Source organism: Artemia sp. Qi Xiang Cuo, chromosome 9 (genome assembly GCF_049724085.1).
Source record: "Artemia sp. Qi Xiang Cuo chromosome 9, ASM4972408v1, whole genome shotgun sequence".
NCBI classification, from domain to species: domain Eukaryota; kingdom Metazoa; phylum Arthropoda; class Branchiopoda; order Anostraca; family Artemiidae; genus Artemia; species Artemia sp. Qi Xiang Cuo.
In genome coordinates, this window is record NC_142802.1 from 20,136,549 (window position 1) to 20,152,924 (window position 16,376).

A 16,376-nucleotide genomic window follows, 5' to 3' on the forward strand; every position below is an offset into this window, starting at 1 on the left:
GGGAAGGGGGAACTATTGTAGAATTAATTTGGCCTCTACAGTTGATTCTGATGTTTTTAGCGCTCTATCTCTTAGTGCTTTATAAATATTTAAAAAAGCTTCTAAAGTAAAATTTTGACAAATTTTGAGTTTCGGGCAAAGGGGGATTTCAAAAACATCTTTTCATGACATAACTTGTCCTCTAAAGTCGATTCTGATGTTTGTAGTGCTCTATATGTCTTAGTGCTTTAGAAATATTTAAAAAAGCTTCTAAAGTAGAATTTTGGAAAATTTTGATTTTGGGGGGAGGGGGGATTTCAAAAACATCTTCCCATGACATAACTTATCCTCTAAAGTTGAATCTGATATTTGTAGCGCTCTATCTATTAGTACTTTAGAAATATTTAAAAAGCTTCTTAAGTAGAATTTTAGACATTTTTGAGTTTTGGGGAGGGGGGATTTCAAAAACATCTTCCCATGACACAACTTTTCTTCTAAATTCAATTCTGATGTTTGTATCACTCTATCAATTAGATCTTTATAAATATTTAAAAATCTTCTAGAGTGGAATTTTGGAAAATGTTGAGTTTGGGGAGGCGGGGGAATTATTGTAGAATTAATTTGGCCCCTGATGTTTGATTCTGATGTTTGTAGCGCGCTATCTATTAGTGCTTTAGAAATATTTAAAAAAGCTTCTAAAGTAAAATTTTGGAAAATTTTGAGTTTGGGGCGAAGGGGGATTTCAAAAAAAATTTGAGTTTGGGAGGAAGGGGGAATTATTGTAGAATTAATTTGGCTTCTAAAGTCGATTCTGATGTTTTTAGCGCGCTATCTATTAGTGCTTTGGAAATATTTAAAAAGCTTCTAGAGAAGAATTTTAGAAAATTTTGAGTTTGGGGGAAGGGGGATCTCAAAAACATATTCCCTTAACACAACTGATCTTCTACAGTTGATTCTGATATTTATAGTACTTTATTTCTTATTGCTTTAAAGATATTAAAAAAAACTTGTAGAGTGGAATTTGGTAACATGTTGAGTTTGGGGCAAGGGGGATTTCAAAAACATCTTATCATGACATAACTTTTCCTCCAAAGTCGATTCTGATGTTTGTAGCGCTCTATGTCTTAGCGCTTTACAAATATTTAAAAAAGCTTCTAAAGTAGAATTTTTGAAATTTTTGAGTTTGGGGCAAAGGGGGATTTCAAAAACATCTTCCCATGACATAAATTGTCCTCTAAAGTCGATTCTGATGTTTTTAGAGCTCTATGTCTTAATGCTTTAGAAATAATTTAAAAAAGCTTCTAAAGTAGAATTTTAGAAAATTTTTAGTTTAGGGGGAAGGGGGATTTCAAAAAAAAATCTTCACATAACATAATTTGTCCTCTAAAGTCGATTCTGATATTTGTAGCGATCTATCTATTAGTGCTTTAGAAATATTTAAAAAGCTTCTTAAGTAGAATTTTAGACATTTTTGAGTTTTGGGGAGGGGGGATTTCAAAAACATCTTCCCATGACATAACTTGTCTTCTAAAGTCAATTCTGATGTTCTTAGCCCTCTGTCAATTAGTGCTTTAGAAATATTTAAAAAGCTTCTAAAGTAGAATTTAAAGTTAAAAAATTTTGAGTTTGGGGCAAAGGGGGATTTCAAAAACATCTTCCCATGACATAAATTGTCCTTTAAATTCGATTCTGATGTTTGTAGCGCTCTATGTCTTAGCACGTTACAAATAATTTAAAAAGCCTCTAAAGCAAAATTTTTGAAAATTTTTGAGTTTGGGGGGAAGGCGGATTTTAAGAACATCTTCCCAAAACCTAATTTGTCTTCTGAAAGTAAATTCTGATGTTTGTAGCCCTCTATCAATTAGTGCTTTAGAAATATTTAAAAAGCTTCTAAAGTAGAATTTTTGAAAATTTTGAAAATTATTGTAGAATTAATTTGGCCTCTAAAGTCGATTCTGATGTTTTTAGCGCGCTATCTATTAGTGCTTTGGAAATATTGAAAAAGCTTCTAGAGTAGAATTTTGGAAAATTTTTAGTTTGGGGGTAAGGGGGACTTCAAAAACCTACTTCCATGACCCAACTTGTTCTCTGAAATCAATTCTGATGGTAACAGTACTCTATGTAGCTCCAACTAAGAAGTATATGATAAAGCTCATTAATTATATATTTTGAAAATTTTGAGTTTGGAGCGAAGGGAGATTTCAAAAACATCTTCCCATGATATGACTTGTCTTTTTAAGTCAAGTCTGATGCTTGTCGTACGGTACGACATAGTGTTTTAGCAATATTTAAAAAAGCTTCAATATTATAATTTTGGAAAATTTTGAGTTTGGGGGAAGGGGGAATTATTTTAGAATTAATTTGGCCTCTAAAGTGAATTCTGATGTTTTTAGCGCGCTATCTATTAGTGCTTTGGAAATATTGAAAAAGCTTCTATAGTAGAATTTTGGAAAATTTTGAGTTTGGGGGGAAGGGGGATTTCAAAAACATCTCCCCATGACATAATTTGTCCTCTAAAGTCAATTCTGATGTTTTTAGCGCTCTATGTCTTAGCGCTTTAGAAATATTTAAAAAAAGCCTCTAAAGTAGAATCTTGGAAAATTTTGAGTTAGGGGCAAAGGGGGATTTCAAAAACATCTTCCCAGGACATAACTTATCTTCTAAAATTAATTCTTATGTGTGTAATGCTCTATGTTTTAGCGATTTACGAATATTTAAAAAATCTTGTAAAGCAAAATTTTGGAAAATTTTGAGTTTAGGGGGAAGGGGGATTTCAAAAACATCTTCCCATAACATAATTTGTCCTCTGAAGTCGATTCTGATATTTGCAGCACTCTATCTATTAGTGCTTTAGAAATATTTGAAAAGCTTCTTAAGTAGAATTTTAGACATTTTTGAGTTTTGGGGAGGGGGGATTTCAAAAGCATCTTCCCATGACATAACTTGTCTTCTAAAGTCAATTCTGATGTTTGTAGCCCTCTATCAATTAGTGCTTTAGAAATATTTAAAAAGCTTCTGAAGTAGAATTCTAGAAAACTTTGAGTTTGAGGGGAAGAGGGATTTTAAAAACCTCTTCCCTTCATGAGTGCATGGACCTATAAAAATAAAAACATCTTCTCATAACATAATTTGTCCTCTAAAAACAATTTGGATTTTTTTTACTGGTCTATCTCTTGTCAAATCCTTTCCCTAATTAATAAAGTTTAAATGGCTTATCAACACAGAGTTGCCTTCTACCCCATGGCACCTGCATGCTACTGTTAAAGGGGTTATGATAAGCAAAGTTGTGAACATCAAAAACGGGTTCAATAAACAATGTCAGTTATATAGTAAATAAGTTAAATGTATCGTTAAATGACAATAGGATTTTGGAATATATTTTAATGAACAAGGTTAAAAGCTGAAGTTGTGTAAGGTAAGCAGTGATTTATAATTATGATATTAATATAGGATGAAATTTGAGCTTAAACAACTAGTAATATGCAGTAATTTACCATTATATAGAGGGGGAAGGAGTGGAGGTAGGTACTTCAAAGTACCTTCCCGGGACATACCTTAGCATGTAGATCCATCCCTTAAAGTTTCATTTTCCTAACCCAACCTCTTTCCAAGATAGCCAAAAGTAACTAAAGTAGAATTTTACCTCGAATATACCACTCAATGCCCTTTTTTATGCTCTTTACAAATATAATAATCATTTTTGTTGGTAATAAATTTTAGCCCCCACCCTTATATATACTAATTCAGGGTATATATTTGCAAATTAGGGTGATGGGGGTAATTTTATTTCTGATGTAAATGAGAGGTAAGTTTAAACTTTCCCCCCACCCCCTAATGTGCAAATATATACCCTGAATTGGTATATATAGGGTTGGGGGCTAAAATTCATTCACAACAAAAATTATTATTATATGCATAAGGAGCATAAAAAAAGGCATTGAGTGGTATATTCACTTTAGTTGTAACTCAATAATATGATGTGGTAAATATTTACCTATATTTGCACATTAGGGGAGTAGGGGTAAATTTTATTTCTGATATAAATGGGAGGTAAGTTTAAACTTTACCCCCACCCCCTAATGTGCAAATATATAATCTGAATTGGTATATATAGGGGTGGGGGTGAAGTTCATTTCTGACAAAAATGATTATTATGTTTGGAAAGAGCATAAAAAAGGCATTGAGTGCTATGTTTACTTTATTCATAAGTCAATAATATGATTTGTGAAAAATTTACCAACATACCACTTGATGATCCTTTAATTGAAAATACACTGACCACTAACCTTGCAAATAACCTAAGGCCAGATATAGTCTACCTTTAAGCTAGCCTATATTCAAAACGTCATTTTTGTACTGATCTCTGACCAAAAGATGGTTCATAATGCCAAATAACCCCAATGCGGATAATGCCATTAAGCTACAGCTTTTGTTGTAAATGTATGACCATTCCTTGTGCATAAGGAGACATTTTGAGAAAACAATTCTTACTTCATAATATGCAGAATAATGGTAGTTAACATATTTTACAGGGGGTGGGACTTTATTCTCTCTATTTTCCTTGTATTTCCAGTTTTCAGTCATATTTTTTAATTTTTATCTCATTTTTTTTTTTTTTTTTGAAGCATATAGTTTATTAATAAAAAATAGAACTTGAAAAAATGCATACATATATATATATATATATATATATATATATATATATATATATATATATATATATATATATATATATATATATATATATATATATATATATATATATATATATATATATATATATATATATATATATATAATACATGAAAAAAACAAAAACAAGTCTTTCTACTAAATCTTCTAGCCTGCCCATGAACTTGCAAAGGCAAGTTGTCCTAGGGGCATGCCAGGAATAGAAAAAAAAGGAGAAAATTTTAGTACTAATTTATAGCACAAATTAAGTATACCAGAAATACTGATAATATATATATATATATATATATATATATATATATATATATATATATATATATATATGTATATGTATATGTGTATAAATAAAATACATAATTCCTTGCTGAGTTACTACAGGAGTCACCGTAATGACAAAAAAAAATAAGAAAAAACTACCCAAATAATCCACTATACTCCTTCACACACCTCAAACAACAAAAGAAAAAGAAGAAGAGGAAAAAAAAATAATAATAATAGCTTAGGACTCATTAATAGAATACATTTTTTCCTTGGCTTTACTTCTAAATTTTTCCAAACCATTTTATATCATTAATAATCATATTATTACTAGTCCATAAATTTATAAATAAAATACAAATAAAAATGACAAACGATAATTTAAAACTCATAATTAGAATACATTTTTCCTTAAATTTATTTCTAAATTCTTCAAATCTTGTTGTGTCATTAATTGTCTTATAATTACTATCCCATAATTTATTCCTTGATAAATAAAGGAGAACTTAGACCTTGTAGTAATGGCGATTGGAGGAGACAGTGCCTTGCTTGTTTAAGCATTATAATTGTGGCAATCAGACCTAACCTGAAACATGCCTGAGAAACATAAAGGTAAATTATTATTACTATACTTGAAAATAAATAACTGGTGATAAAAATCCCGTAAGCAAGCAGCTGGTAAAATTTTTTGTCTTCTATACTCCAATCTCACAGAATCACTATAAGATTTATTACAAAGTAAATGGATTGCATTTTTTTGGAGAACTTGAATTGGATTAACTAGCGACAGAAATATCCCTAACCATATAAAAGAAGAATATAAAATATATGGATGTATTATTGAGAAATACAACAACCTTAAAACGCAATGCGGGACAAAGTGTGCAAGTTTTGTAAGGATTCTGATGCTCTGTGATAAAATCGCTGATGTGTTCCCAGCATGTTTCCTAAACTACAAAGTTTCATCAAGTTTAATACCTAAATACTTGACACAAGACTTCCTTTCAATCTCGCCATAACTGTATCTTAATCAAGAAATCCATGGGTAATATGTAGCTGTTCTTGAGAATATGATAAAACTACTCTTATCCGGGTGAACTTGTAGTTTATTTACGCCCATCCAAGTTGAAACTCTGTCTAACGATTGTTTACTTAATTCAAGTAATCCCTTCTCAGTTCTTGCAAGACAAACAAGCAACGTATCATCGGCAAAGATCAGTACTGTCATGTCCAAGTCTTGAAAATTGTTTATAAAAACAAACCCCAAGGGCCATCTAGCTAACCTAACTTAATCTATATATATATATATATATATATCAGTATTTGCCTATTTATATCTTTTTGGTAAATGGCAGTGATGGTGTTTAACTTTCATATAAAAGACAATTTGAAAATGGATAAATGCAGTCAAATCTGTTTATTTTTCCCAATTTTGTTAAAAAAAATTGTATAAGAGTTAAAGAAGTGATGATAAAGGTTTTCTCCCAGTAAAATATGTCAACTAGGATTGTTTTGCTTATTATGAAGTAAGAATTTTCTTCTTAAGATGTCTCCTTATGTACTAGAATGGTCATACATTTACACCCAGCTTTTTTTAAGGAACAATATAAAACAAAAGAGTTTTACCATTTTAAGCTCTGCCCAAATATAGCCTAATACTTGCTATTTTGACAGTGTGCCTTGTCCCTCTCCTACCCCCAATTATACCAAATATAGCCCTAGGTTATATACAAAACTAAAGTAAACACTAATAGTGAAATTTTTACTTTGGTATTATTCTAAATTAATGCCTGCTCAAAAAACATCTTAGTAAAATAAAATCTAAGATTTGAGAATGTAGTTTTTCACAAAATCTTTGTTTTAAAGCTGTTTGTTGTAGCTTCTCAAAGAGTGCTGATAGTACTTTAAAAGATGAGAGCCTACTCAGCTACCTTACTTACCTTTTCTCAATATCATCAAACATTGTGGTTGTTTATGACTTTATTGCTCCAGGTATTGCTTGGTTGTCACATGGTAAAACATGTTCTTATATTAATTTTGGGCAAAGAAAAACCTATTTATTTATTGTTGTTCATCTTGAGATCATATTATGGGTAGCTCTAGTCTTGACTTGATGAAATTTGCCTGAGCTATTACAATAGGATTGTGGATAAAATGTTATTTGGCATAATTTCAAAATGTACATAACAATGGAAGGAAACATGAGGATCTGATTAATATAAAGAGTAGTGCACATCATGAGAAACACAAATATGATATTTGTAATGACTATAAAATAAGGGATCTAATAGTAGCCTACTGCTTTTATTTTATTAAAGTATTTCCTTCTGAGTAGGCTCTAATCATAATAGTTTATTTGTAAGCCACTCATACAATAAATGTTAAGAGTAGAGTACAAAAGAGAAAGAAAAAAGCAAAGATTCAAGATCAAGAATAGGTGGTGATTGGCATATACAGTTGACAAGCTTTTGCTTTTTGCTGCAATTTAAAAAAAAAAAACATCACTTATTCCAAGTTTCATTAATATTGTTGTATTATAGTACCAAGGCTGATCACAAAAAGGGCCATTAACTTTAACTATAAGTAATCTGTGGCGGATCCAGGTAGGGGGTGGGAGGGGCGCAAAATAGGTTGATCCAGTAAACTTGCATTAGGAGCAAGTTTAATTAACACAAACTTGCGTTAATTAAGTAAATTACACTATTTTAGACTTTGTTAGGGGGCGCGCGCCCCCCTCTCCCCTCCCCTGGATCCGCCACTGTAAGTAATAAAGAAAAGTAGGGGAGAGGGGGGTGAAACCATACATTTTGAGGATTTTGTCCCCTACAAGGCAAATTGCTAAAGATACAACTTCCTTTTTACACAAATAGACAACTCAATTATTCACTTTTCTTGGTGATTATTCTCAATGACATTCATCAAGGTGTTTCTTAGAGAGACCCAATAATGTGTGCCCTTTTCAAGTGTCCAAAGTTGCCCCAACCAGGGGTGACTTTGGACTCACATGGGGCATTTCCAGACATTTGTTAATTAATGCTTGTAGTAATTGATTCAGATAATATTCACATTTACTTCAGGTAATATACAAGTTAAACACAACATTAAATTCATTTTATGGGAAATTGGGCCAAATACAAGAGCTTTGGCTGTTTGCCCAGTTTCTCCTACTGAAACTGGTGTGGGAAGCTTCATGATAATGTCTTGAAAGTCAGTTTCTGTACAATCTTGATATTCAGGGAAGATGAAATTCCCACCAGACTTGCAGAGATAGTTTATTTTTGCTACTCTGCCTATTATTTTATTAATTCCACAAACATAATGAAAAACAGTTCTGCTTCTTTCCCATCATAAACCTTACAAGCACAAAATTTCCGCAAGATAATTCTTCATTAGTCTCAAACTGACTGATACTTTCACAATGTAAAGACTTGTCATCCAACTCATTGTTGAGCTGCAAATCTATGTCTGAAATTCTATCTCTAGTTTTTTCAGCAATGAACAAAACCTTTGACTTTCTTTTTCTTAGCAAGCCTTAGCTCAGTCTGCTTCTAGTGTCCTTTTTTCTGGCGTTTCTGTCAGAATTCTTCTTTTGCCTTTTCTACAGTTTTTGTGCAGACCCACTTGCATTTTTGCCTGTGGATACAGTCTGATACTTTCAGGAGTTAGGGCCATAGGCAAGTTTGATGTTGTAATCATTGAAAATCCTGTCCAATCTTGAGCACAGGATCTTAAAGTTGGAGCAAAGCATTAAACACTTTGTACTAAATACTAAGGCAGACTTAATCTTGGACAAATTTGATCTAAGACAAAGATTGTTACACATAATAATTGTGTTCAAATAGGCTAGGCTGTAAGGCAAGGGGTAACTTTTGTCTAAGTGTAAATGTTGAAAGCAAAGTTTGATAGGCAAAAATATATTACTTCAGGTCCTCTTTAACACAACAGGAACACTATCAATTTTACCAATATTCTGCCTCCAGCTACATATAGTTCCATTTTCCAAGTTACAAAAACTTCCATCAGCACAGGGCAAAACCAGACTCCACAAAAAGTTTCCGGAATTGCCCCCAAAAAAGGGTCCAGGGTTGCCCCATATTAATGCCATTTTTTTTTTTTTTTTTTTTTTGTAGTTAATGGCCTGTATTTCACTGATGAAAATTGCCATGCAAATAGTAGGGGTATACCTTGTCTGATCCTGCTAACTTACGGCCCAAGAGCTACAATAAATTAGAAAATATTTGACAAAGACTACATGTGTCAGGATTTCGAGCAAGCATATAAAACCTTCCTTACCTCTTTTCTCAGTTGTCTCTTTTATCCAAAATTTAAAACTTATTGCTAAATGTGTGTTACATGAAATGCATCTAATGGTAATTTTTTGAATGGATTAGTTGAAAAACTTTAGGTGAGAGGCCAAACATAGAGAGTTACCCCTGTGGGGTTTTGACCCTCTCTCCCCTACAAATATTTGAGAAGAAAAATTATGGAAATGTTGACACCATTAGAGAATAAAGAATTTAAAAGCTGAAAGTGGTTAACAGTATTTAAAGGCCTTAGAAATATCAAGTTCACAAAGGAGAAAATCACATTCACTACCTGAACAATGGAAGACACAATATGGTACACATGGTTGCATCTGGCACCAGGTTGACACCCAAGCTGAGTCCCACCAAAATCAATAATCTAGAATGTTAATCCGAAGGTGTGATGTGCTACAAGTTTCAATTAATAAGATTTTCATCTTTTTTTATTTTCATCCTTGTATTTAAATCCTTTTTTGATAGTATAAATTAATTTTGTTTCATCATTAGTAAGATTTAAAAATACTGAAATTTGTAGTACATTTGGATTTTTTTTTTTTTTTACAAGAATACAGAGTAATGAACAGGCCACATTATAGTCACACTTGTTGATAAAATCAAAATTTCGCACAACTACAGTGCCAATTATGTTTGCTGTTTGTAATTTCTTGAGTTGAACATTGTTCAACTTTCAAGCATAAATTTTTTGACTGACCAATCAGAGTCAAGGTTTATGGCATACTTTTTAAAACTAGAAAAGATAAAAATTTAAGACAGCAGCTCTTCTATCTGTGACAGGAATCTGAAAAGTTAGGAAGACTTAGTATTAGGAGGAAACAGTTGGACATAAATTACAGCTGGTGCAAACTCTTCAAACTAATTTTTGCTTTTCAATTACAAGTATGATGCTAAGATCAAGAAAATTGCCATGTTATTCATGATATTTGGCTTTTTTTATTGATAGATATGACTATGATGTGGCATGAGTATAAGCCATAGGTTTGTCTTGTTACAAATAGACAATACACAAGAATTGGTCACCTGGGTATTAATTAGTACCACAATAACAAGTCAATTTCTTAGGCTGAACATATCATAGGCAGGACAATAGCGCTGCCTAAGTAAAGAACAATTTGGCACAATGTATTATTTATTTTTGGTTCTTGGTCTTAGACCAGAGCACTTCCTATCAAAGGAGTTGTCGTAGGTACTTTGAAAAGGACTCATTCGATTGGAAGTTGGAGTGGCTTGTGCCTTTTTAATAGTCGAAAGGGATTGGAAGGAAACTAACACCCTTTCCACGCCCAACATTTCCCCAAGCCCATCCAATCAAGATTCGTAGATAATCATGTTGCTTAACTCAGTTTAATTTCGAATTGAACTTATGTTTCAGATGTAGACTATCCCCCACAACCCTTAGGACAAGTGTTGTGAGTTATACCTAGGGGTTAGAGAGGGTTCTTAAAGAAAGCTTTGTCGTAGAAACTTCAAAAAAGGCTTGTTTGATTGAAAATTCAAAGGGCTAGTGCCCTTTTTAATAGTCGGAAGTGATTAGAGGGCAACTAACCCCTCTCTCACGCCCACCTTTTCCCCAAACACATCCAATAAAAATTTTCAGAAAGCCACTTTGTTCAGCGTAGTTGAAAGTTCTGGAAATTAGGTCTTTGAGGATGACAACCCCCCCCCCCCACACCCCTCAGGGCAAGGTTTGTAAGTTATGCCCTGGGGGCATATAAGGTGTTTTATAGAAAGTGTTGTCGTAGAAACCTCAATAAAGGGCTCATTTGATTGGAAATTGAAATGGCTAGTGCCATTTTTAATAGTCAAAAGTGATTGGAAGGCAACTAACACCCCTTCCATGCCCACCATTTATCCAAACACATCAATCAAAATTTTGAGATAGCCATTTTATTCAAAGTAGTTGAAAGGTCCAGAAATTATATCTTTGAGGATGACCACCCCACCCCCCACAGCCCTCAGGGTAACGGTTAAAAGTTATGCCCTGGGGGCATATAAGGTTTATTGAAAGCCTTATCGTAGAAACTTGAAAAAAGGCTCATTCGATTTGAAATTCAAAGGATTAGTGCCCTTTTTAATAGTTGAAAGTGATTTAAAAGTGTTAGAGATTAGGCTTTGAGGATGATAACCCCCTCATAGCCCTTGGGGCAAGGGTTGTAAGTTATGCCCTGGGGGCATACAAGGTTTTTATGCATAGTGATGTTGTAGGAACTTCCAAAAGGGCTCATTCGATTGGAAATTAGAAGGACTTGGGCCCTTTTTATAGTCGAAAGTGATTAAAGGGCAACTAACACCCCTCTCACACCCACCATTTCCCCAAACATATCCAAACAAAGTTTCGTAGATAGTCTTTTTGTTCGGCGTGCTTAAAAAGTCCGGAAATTATGTTTTTGGGATAACAGTCCCCCCATAACTCTCAGGGCAAGGGTTGTAAGTTATGCCCTTGGGGCATATAAGGTTTTTTTTTATTGTAGAAAGTGTTGTCGTAGAAACTTCAAAAAGGAATCATTCGATTGAAAATTGAAAGGCATAGTGCCCATTTTAATAGTCGAAATTGATTGGAGGGAAACTAACCCCCTTCTCACGCCCACCAGTTCCCCAAACACATCCAATCAAACTTTTGAGAGAGTCATTTTGTTCAACGTAGTTGAAAGGTCTGAAAATTGGGCCTTTGAGGATGACAACCCCCTCTCAGCCCTCAGGTCAAAAGTTGTAAGTTATTCCCTGGGGCATTTAATGTTTTTATAGAAAGCGTTGTCATAGAAACTTCAAAAAGGGCTCATTCGATTGGAAATTGAAAGGACTAGTGCCCTTTTTCATAGTCGGAGGTGATTGGAGGGCAACTAACCCTCCTCTCACGCCTACCATTTCCCCAAACACATCCAGTCTGGAAGTTAGGTCTTTGAGGATGACAACCCCCCCCCCCCAGCCCTTAGGGCAAGGGCTGGAAGTTATGCCCTGGGGGCATGTAAGGTTTTTATTGAAAGTGTTGCTGTAGAAATTTCAACAGGGCTCATTTGATTAAAAATTGAAAGGGCTAGTGCCTTTTTTTAATAGTTTCTAATGCCATGCCATCCCAAGGCCAGAGCATAATTTACACTTTACTGAAAAAAATACAAATGAATGTGCATTGTCAGTTTAATAAACATATACAGATATTTACATGGTAATCAAAATGTTAATGTTATTTGATTTGTTAAAGTTATAAAAGTAAAAAAAATTTGTATTTTGCAGTAAAGTGCAAATTATGTTCTGGTCTTGGGAAGACGTAGGAATTTTGAGCCCTACTCATGTTAATTTCTGCTCGTTTTGAGTTTGACTAGGTTATTATTGTAATTTCTGCACGTTTTGGGTTTCATTTATTTATCAATGCTGATCTGTGGTAGTTTCACGCTTGGTAGATTATTTTATTTTATTTTTGTTTATTTTTGGTTTAATGGGGTTCTTTACTTTTCTTTGAAAAATTTATTTTGTGGAAAAAGTTTTTTTAATCAATTACTAAAATAAGTAATTACATCAGAATACACAGAGACAAATTCATAAAACTCTTTTTAGGGGCACTGAGTAAAACAAATCATACAAATGCCATAAATATTATGGTTCTATATACCACTCTTCATAAAAAGAGGTTTCAACACAAGCTGTTTTAAAAGCTGTAACATTGTTTCTTTGAACAGCGTGTTTCATTATTTAAATGGCCAATTTACAAAAGAACCCTGTCCAATCTTTCTTAAAACCTTTCTTTTAACATCTTATACAATCTTAACAAGTTCTACTGTGTGGGTGAATAATGGCTTCACAGAAAGCAATTGATGAATTATCAACACCTTTAATAATTTGACATGTTTTAACTAAGTTCAATATATCCCTCTTAAATTGCAGAGTTGGTAAGCTCAGACATCTTAGTCTACACTCATAAGGCAAGTAATTCAAATAAGGAACAAATTGTGATGACCATTTTTGCACTTTTTCAATAAGCTGTGAATCAGACTTTCTTGTTGGATACCACTGAGATGTGCAGTATTCAACTAATGGTCATGTTGTTCTTGTACATGTTGTTCTCATGTTCTCATTGTAAAGCTTTCCAGGTTAAACCTTCTAAACATTCTTTTGATACAAAGCAAAATATAATTTGAATTTATGCAATGCAGCTAATGTATGTTTATAAAAAACTCAGCTCATTATAAAAAACAATACCAAAGTCCATAATGGAAGGCTACTGTTTTTTTTTTTTTTTTTTTTTTTTTTTTTTTTTTTTTTTTTTTTTTTTTTTTAGCTGACATAGTCAACTATGTCAAGATTATTAACAATATACAGTTATAGATTATAGAATAAACTATGAAAGTTTTAATAAGAGGTCCTTTAGCCCCTTGTTTCTTTTTTTCAAATAATGATAAAATTGTAACCGTGCTAATAAGATGATAAGTAATTATTAAAATGCTAGCTTCATTAGAAAGAACAATCTCGATACTTTGTGGAAGGAAGAAAAGAACAAAACCAGTGCTTTCATGTCTTGTCAACAGTTGCATCAACTCACAAAGATTTTTGATTTTTTTTTTCAGAGAAAATACCACTGAGAAGGTATTCAAAATGTAGTGGGCAAACACCCCCCCCCCCTCCCTAAATTAATGCCACCTCTTGTCATCATTATTTTACCTAGCTAGATCTCAAAATTCTAGTTCAAATGATCCCCCTTTCAGTTTTTATAGGAGTCTTCTGTAATCCCTTTTAAGGATCACATTATGCAAGTTATTTCATAATTTTAAATACAAAGCAAATTTTAACTTCAAAAAGCAAGCAAGCTAAACTGCGCTCAAATCATTTCTTTTGCTGTTGCTATTGCATTTTGTGGCATTCCCAGAGATTTAGGGGGTGACTGTATTTTTCAAATATAGGGTGGCAAAAATTTTTGTTTTTTTTTCGAATAAAGTACTAAAAAAATATTTCCAAATCTAGGAGACGCAAGAACCCCCTCCAATTGATGCCACTGTTTGTCATCACCACTGTTACCTAACCAGAACTTAAAATTTGTTTCCCCCTTTTTCAAAGATTTTGCAAACTATTTCATAATTTCAAATGCAAAGTAAAGTCTAACAGCAACAATAAAATTTAAACTGAACTTAAAATAATTCTTTTGCTCTTATTACTGCATTTTGTGACAAACAGCAGTTTGCTTTAACAAAAACAAATTTCGTTCGTTTTCTAGGTAAAAGGTGAAGATGGAAGAAGAGAATCTTGTGATTTACTTTATTTTCTTGGTACTCTGTCTCATTGCCACTGCTGGGGGATACTTCGTATACTCTGGTCTCCTTTATGCCGTTAATGTAGAGACAAAGCAGAAGGTTCTGAAAACCTTCAGAGTTGCCTATAAGTTTGCTAGGGGTCCATACAAAGAATGTGGACACCTTTTTACGGAGGCCCACTCAGTTGCGCCCAGTCTGAAGACATTTGCTATCTACTATGATAATCCACAGCAGGTAAGAAAATGTTTAAGACCGTTTAAGATTCCGTTTTAATAATCTTGAGAGGATAAAATTTTAGTTTGATATAGGTATCTTGTCCCTGTTAGAAATATCACACAAAGACTGCTTCTATAGACATATGACATAAAGAAACATCAGACGATGCAATTTATGTTACTATTAGCTGAGAAGTCTCCAAAAAGTTTGCCAAAAATATTTTTTGTTGTGGGTTTTTTGGTGATCTCTAAAAGTATCATTGTTCTTTTTCTGCCACCGAGAGCAGTAGCATTGCTATCCTCTGTCATTGTGATGAGCATCGTCTTCTTTATTTCACGTAGGGCAAAGAGTCATGGTTTTATTTGTCATTACAAAAAATTGTCATCACTTTGAGAATTTTGTGGTGTGTAGTTGCCTTTTTTCTCTTCTTTGTAAACTTAAGCCCATGTGGACAAATACATACTTTGCTATTTTGTGGTCGTAAAAGTGATTTCAATCAAAAGATTTATTAAAAACAAGTTTAATAGGCATGCTCCAAGCAAGAAAAATTTGCCAAAGAGCACCAAATATATCAAAACGCACAAGTTGTGAAATACTAAAATAAGGAAAACTGGCCCTGACCTAGTATATTTAAGTCAAAAATAGTAAATACTATGTTAATTAAAACATGGGCAATACAAGATAATTTTTCAAAGAGCACGAAAGTTATCAAAACGCACAAGTTAAAAATTATTAGAAGCACGAAAAATGGCCCAAAGATGTTATCTTTTAGTCTGAAATGAAAAATACTATAAAATTAAAATAAGGCCAGCACAAGAAAAATTTTTGTCAACGAGCACAAAGGTTATCAAAACGCACAAGCTACGAGTTATTGAAAGCACGAACAACACTCGGCACAAAGATCCGTGAATAACACTGTGACCCGGAGCAAACTGGTGCCATTTTGGTACTTTCACAGCTGCTTCTCATGGGAGTTGGGATCCAAAAAAGGCGGACGGAGGGAAGTCCTTGTAGATGAATGGAGAAGAAGAGTTGAGGCAAGTTTCATGTCCGATTTCTCATGACAGAACAAAAAGGGGATCAAGTTCAAATCCTTTTAGAATGAAAGAGTAAGGCAAGAATCAACTTCCATAGATACTTTGTAATGATCTCTTTGGAACTCCTTCAATTTTACTGAACAAGTTATATAATTTTATTATTGAATATCAGTAAGGTCCAAGGGCGTATCGAGGATTTTCATTCGGGGTGGGGGAGGGGTATTTTTTTCGGGAAGGTAGGCTTACAAAAGAAAAACTTTAAAAACGCATCAAAAATTTGTTTATATGGATTTTTGTCACGTTCTCACGAGCCGTTCAAAAATTTTCGGGGGGGGGGGGTTCAAACTCGGTACCCCCCCCCCCTCCGGGGTGCGGCCTTGCCGGTATCATTTCAATTAAAACGATATTTCGGAATGCAAGCTTATTATTCATTGGTTCTGTGGTGCATTTTTACTTATTAGTTTTCTTTGTAAACTTGAGTCTATATGGGCTATTGGCTAATAGCTACTTGGCTATTTGCTGTTTATAAAAGTAATTTCAGAATTATTTGTTACATTATTGTTTTTTCATCTTCTCTGTAAATTTGAGTCCCTCTGGACTCGTTGGACTTGTTCATTAAATTGAGTCTGCTT

General features: G+C 33.3%; 1 protein-coding gene across 2 annotated transcripts in view; it reads left to right on the forward strand.

The window, feature by feature from the left end:
* LOC148948423 (testis-expressed protein 264-like) overlaps window positions 1-16,376 on the forward strand; it is a 59,934-nt gene that overhangs the window by 21,880 nt on the left and 21,678 nt on the right. The window contains exons 1-2 of one of the 2 annotated variants that reach the window (XM_089094345.1): window positions 6,335-6,455; window positions 14,455-14,725. In XM_089094345.1, the coding sequence (XP_088950471.1) occupies window positions 14,468-14,725 (258 nt within the window). In that variant the 5' untranslated portion in view covers window positions 6,335-6,455; window positions 14,455-14,467. Of the gene's footprint in view, window positions 1-6,334; window positions 6,456-14,454; window positions 14,726-16,376 lie in introns of those variants that run through there. The other variant, XM_089094344.1, reaches the window with a different exon arrangement.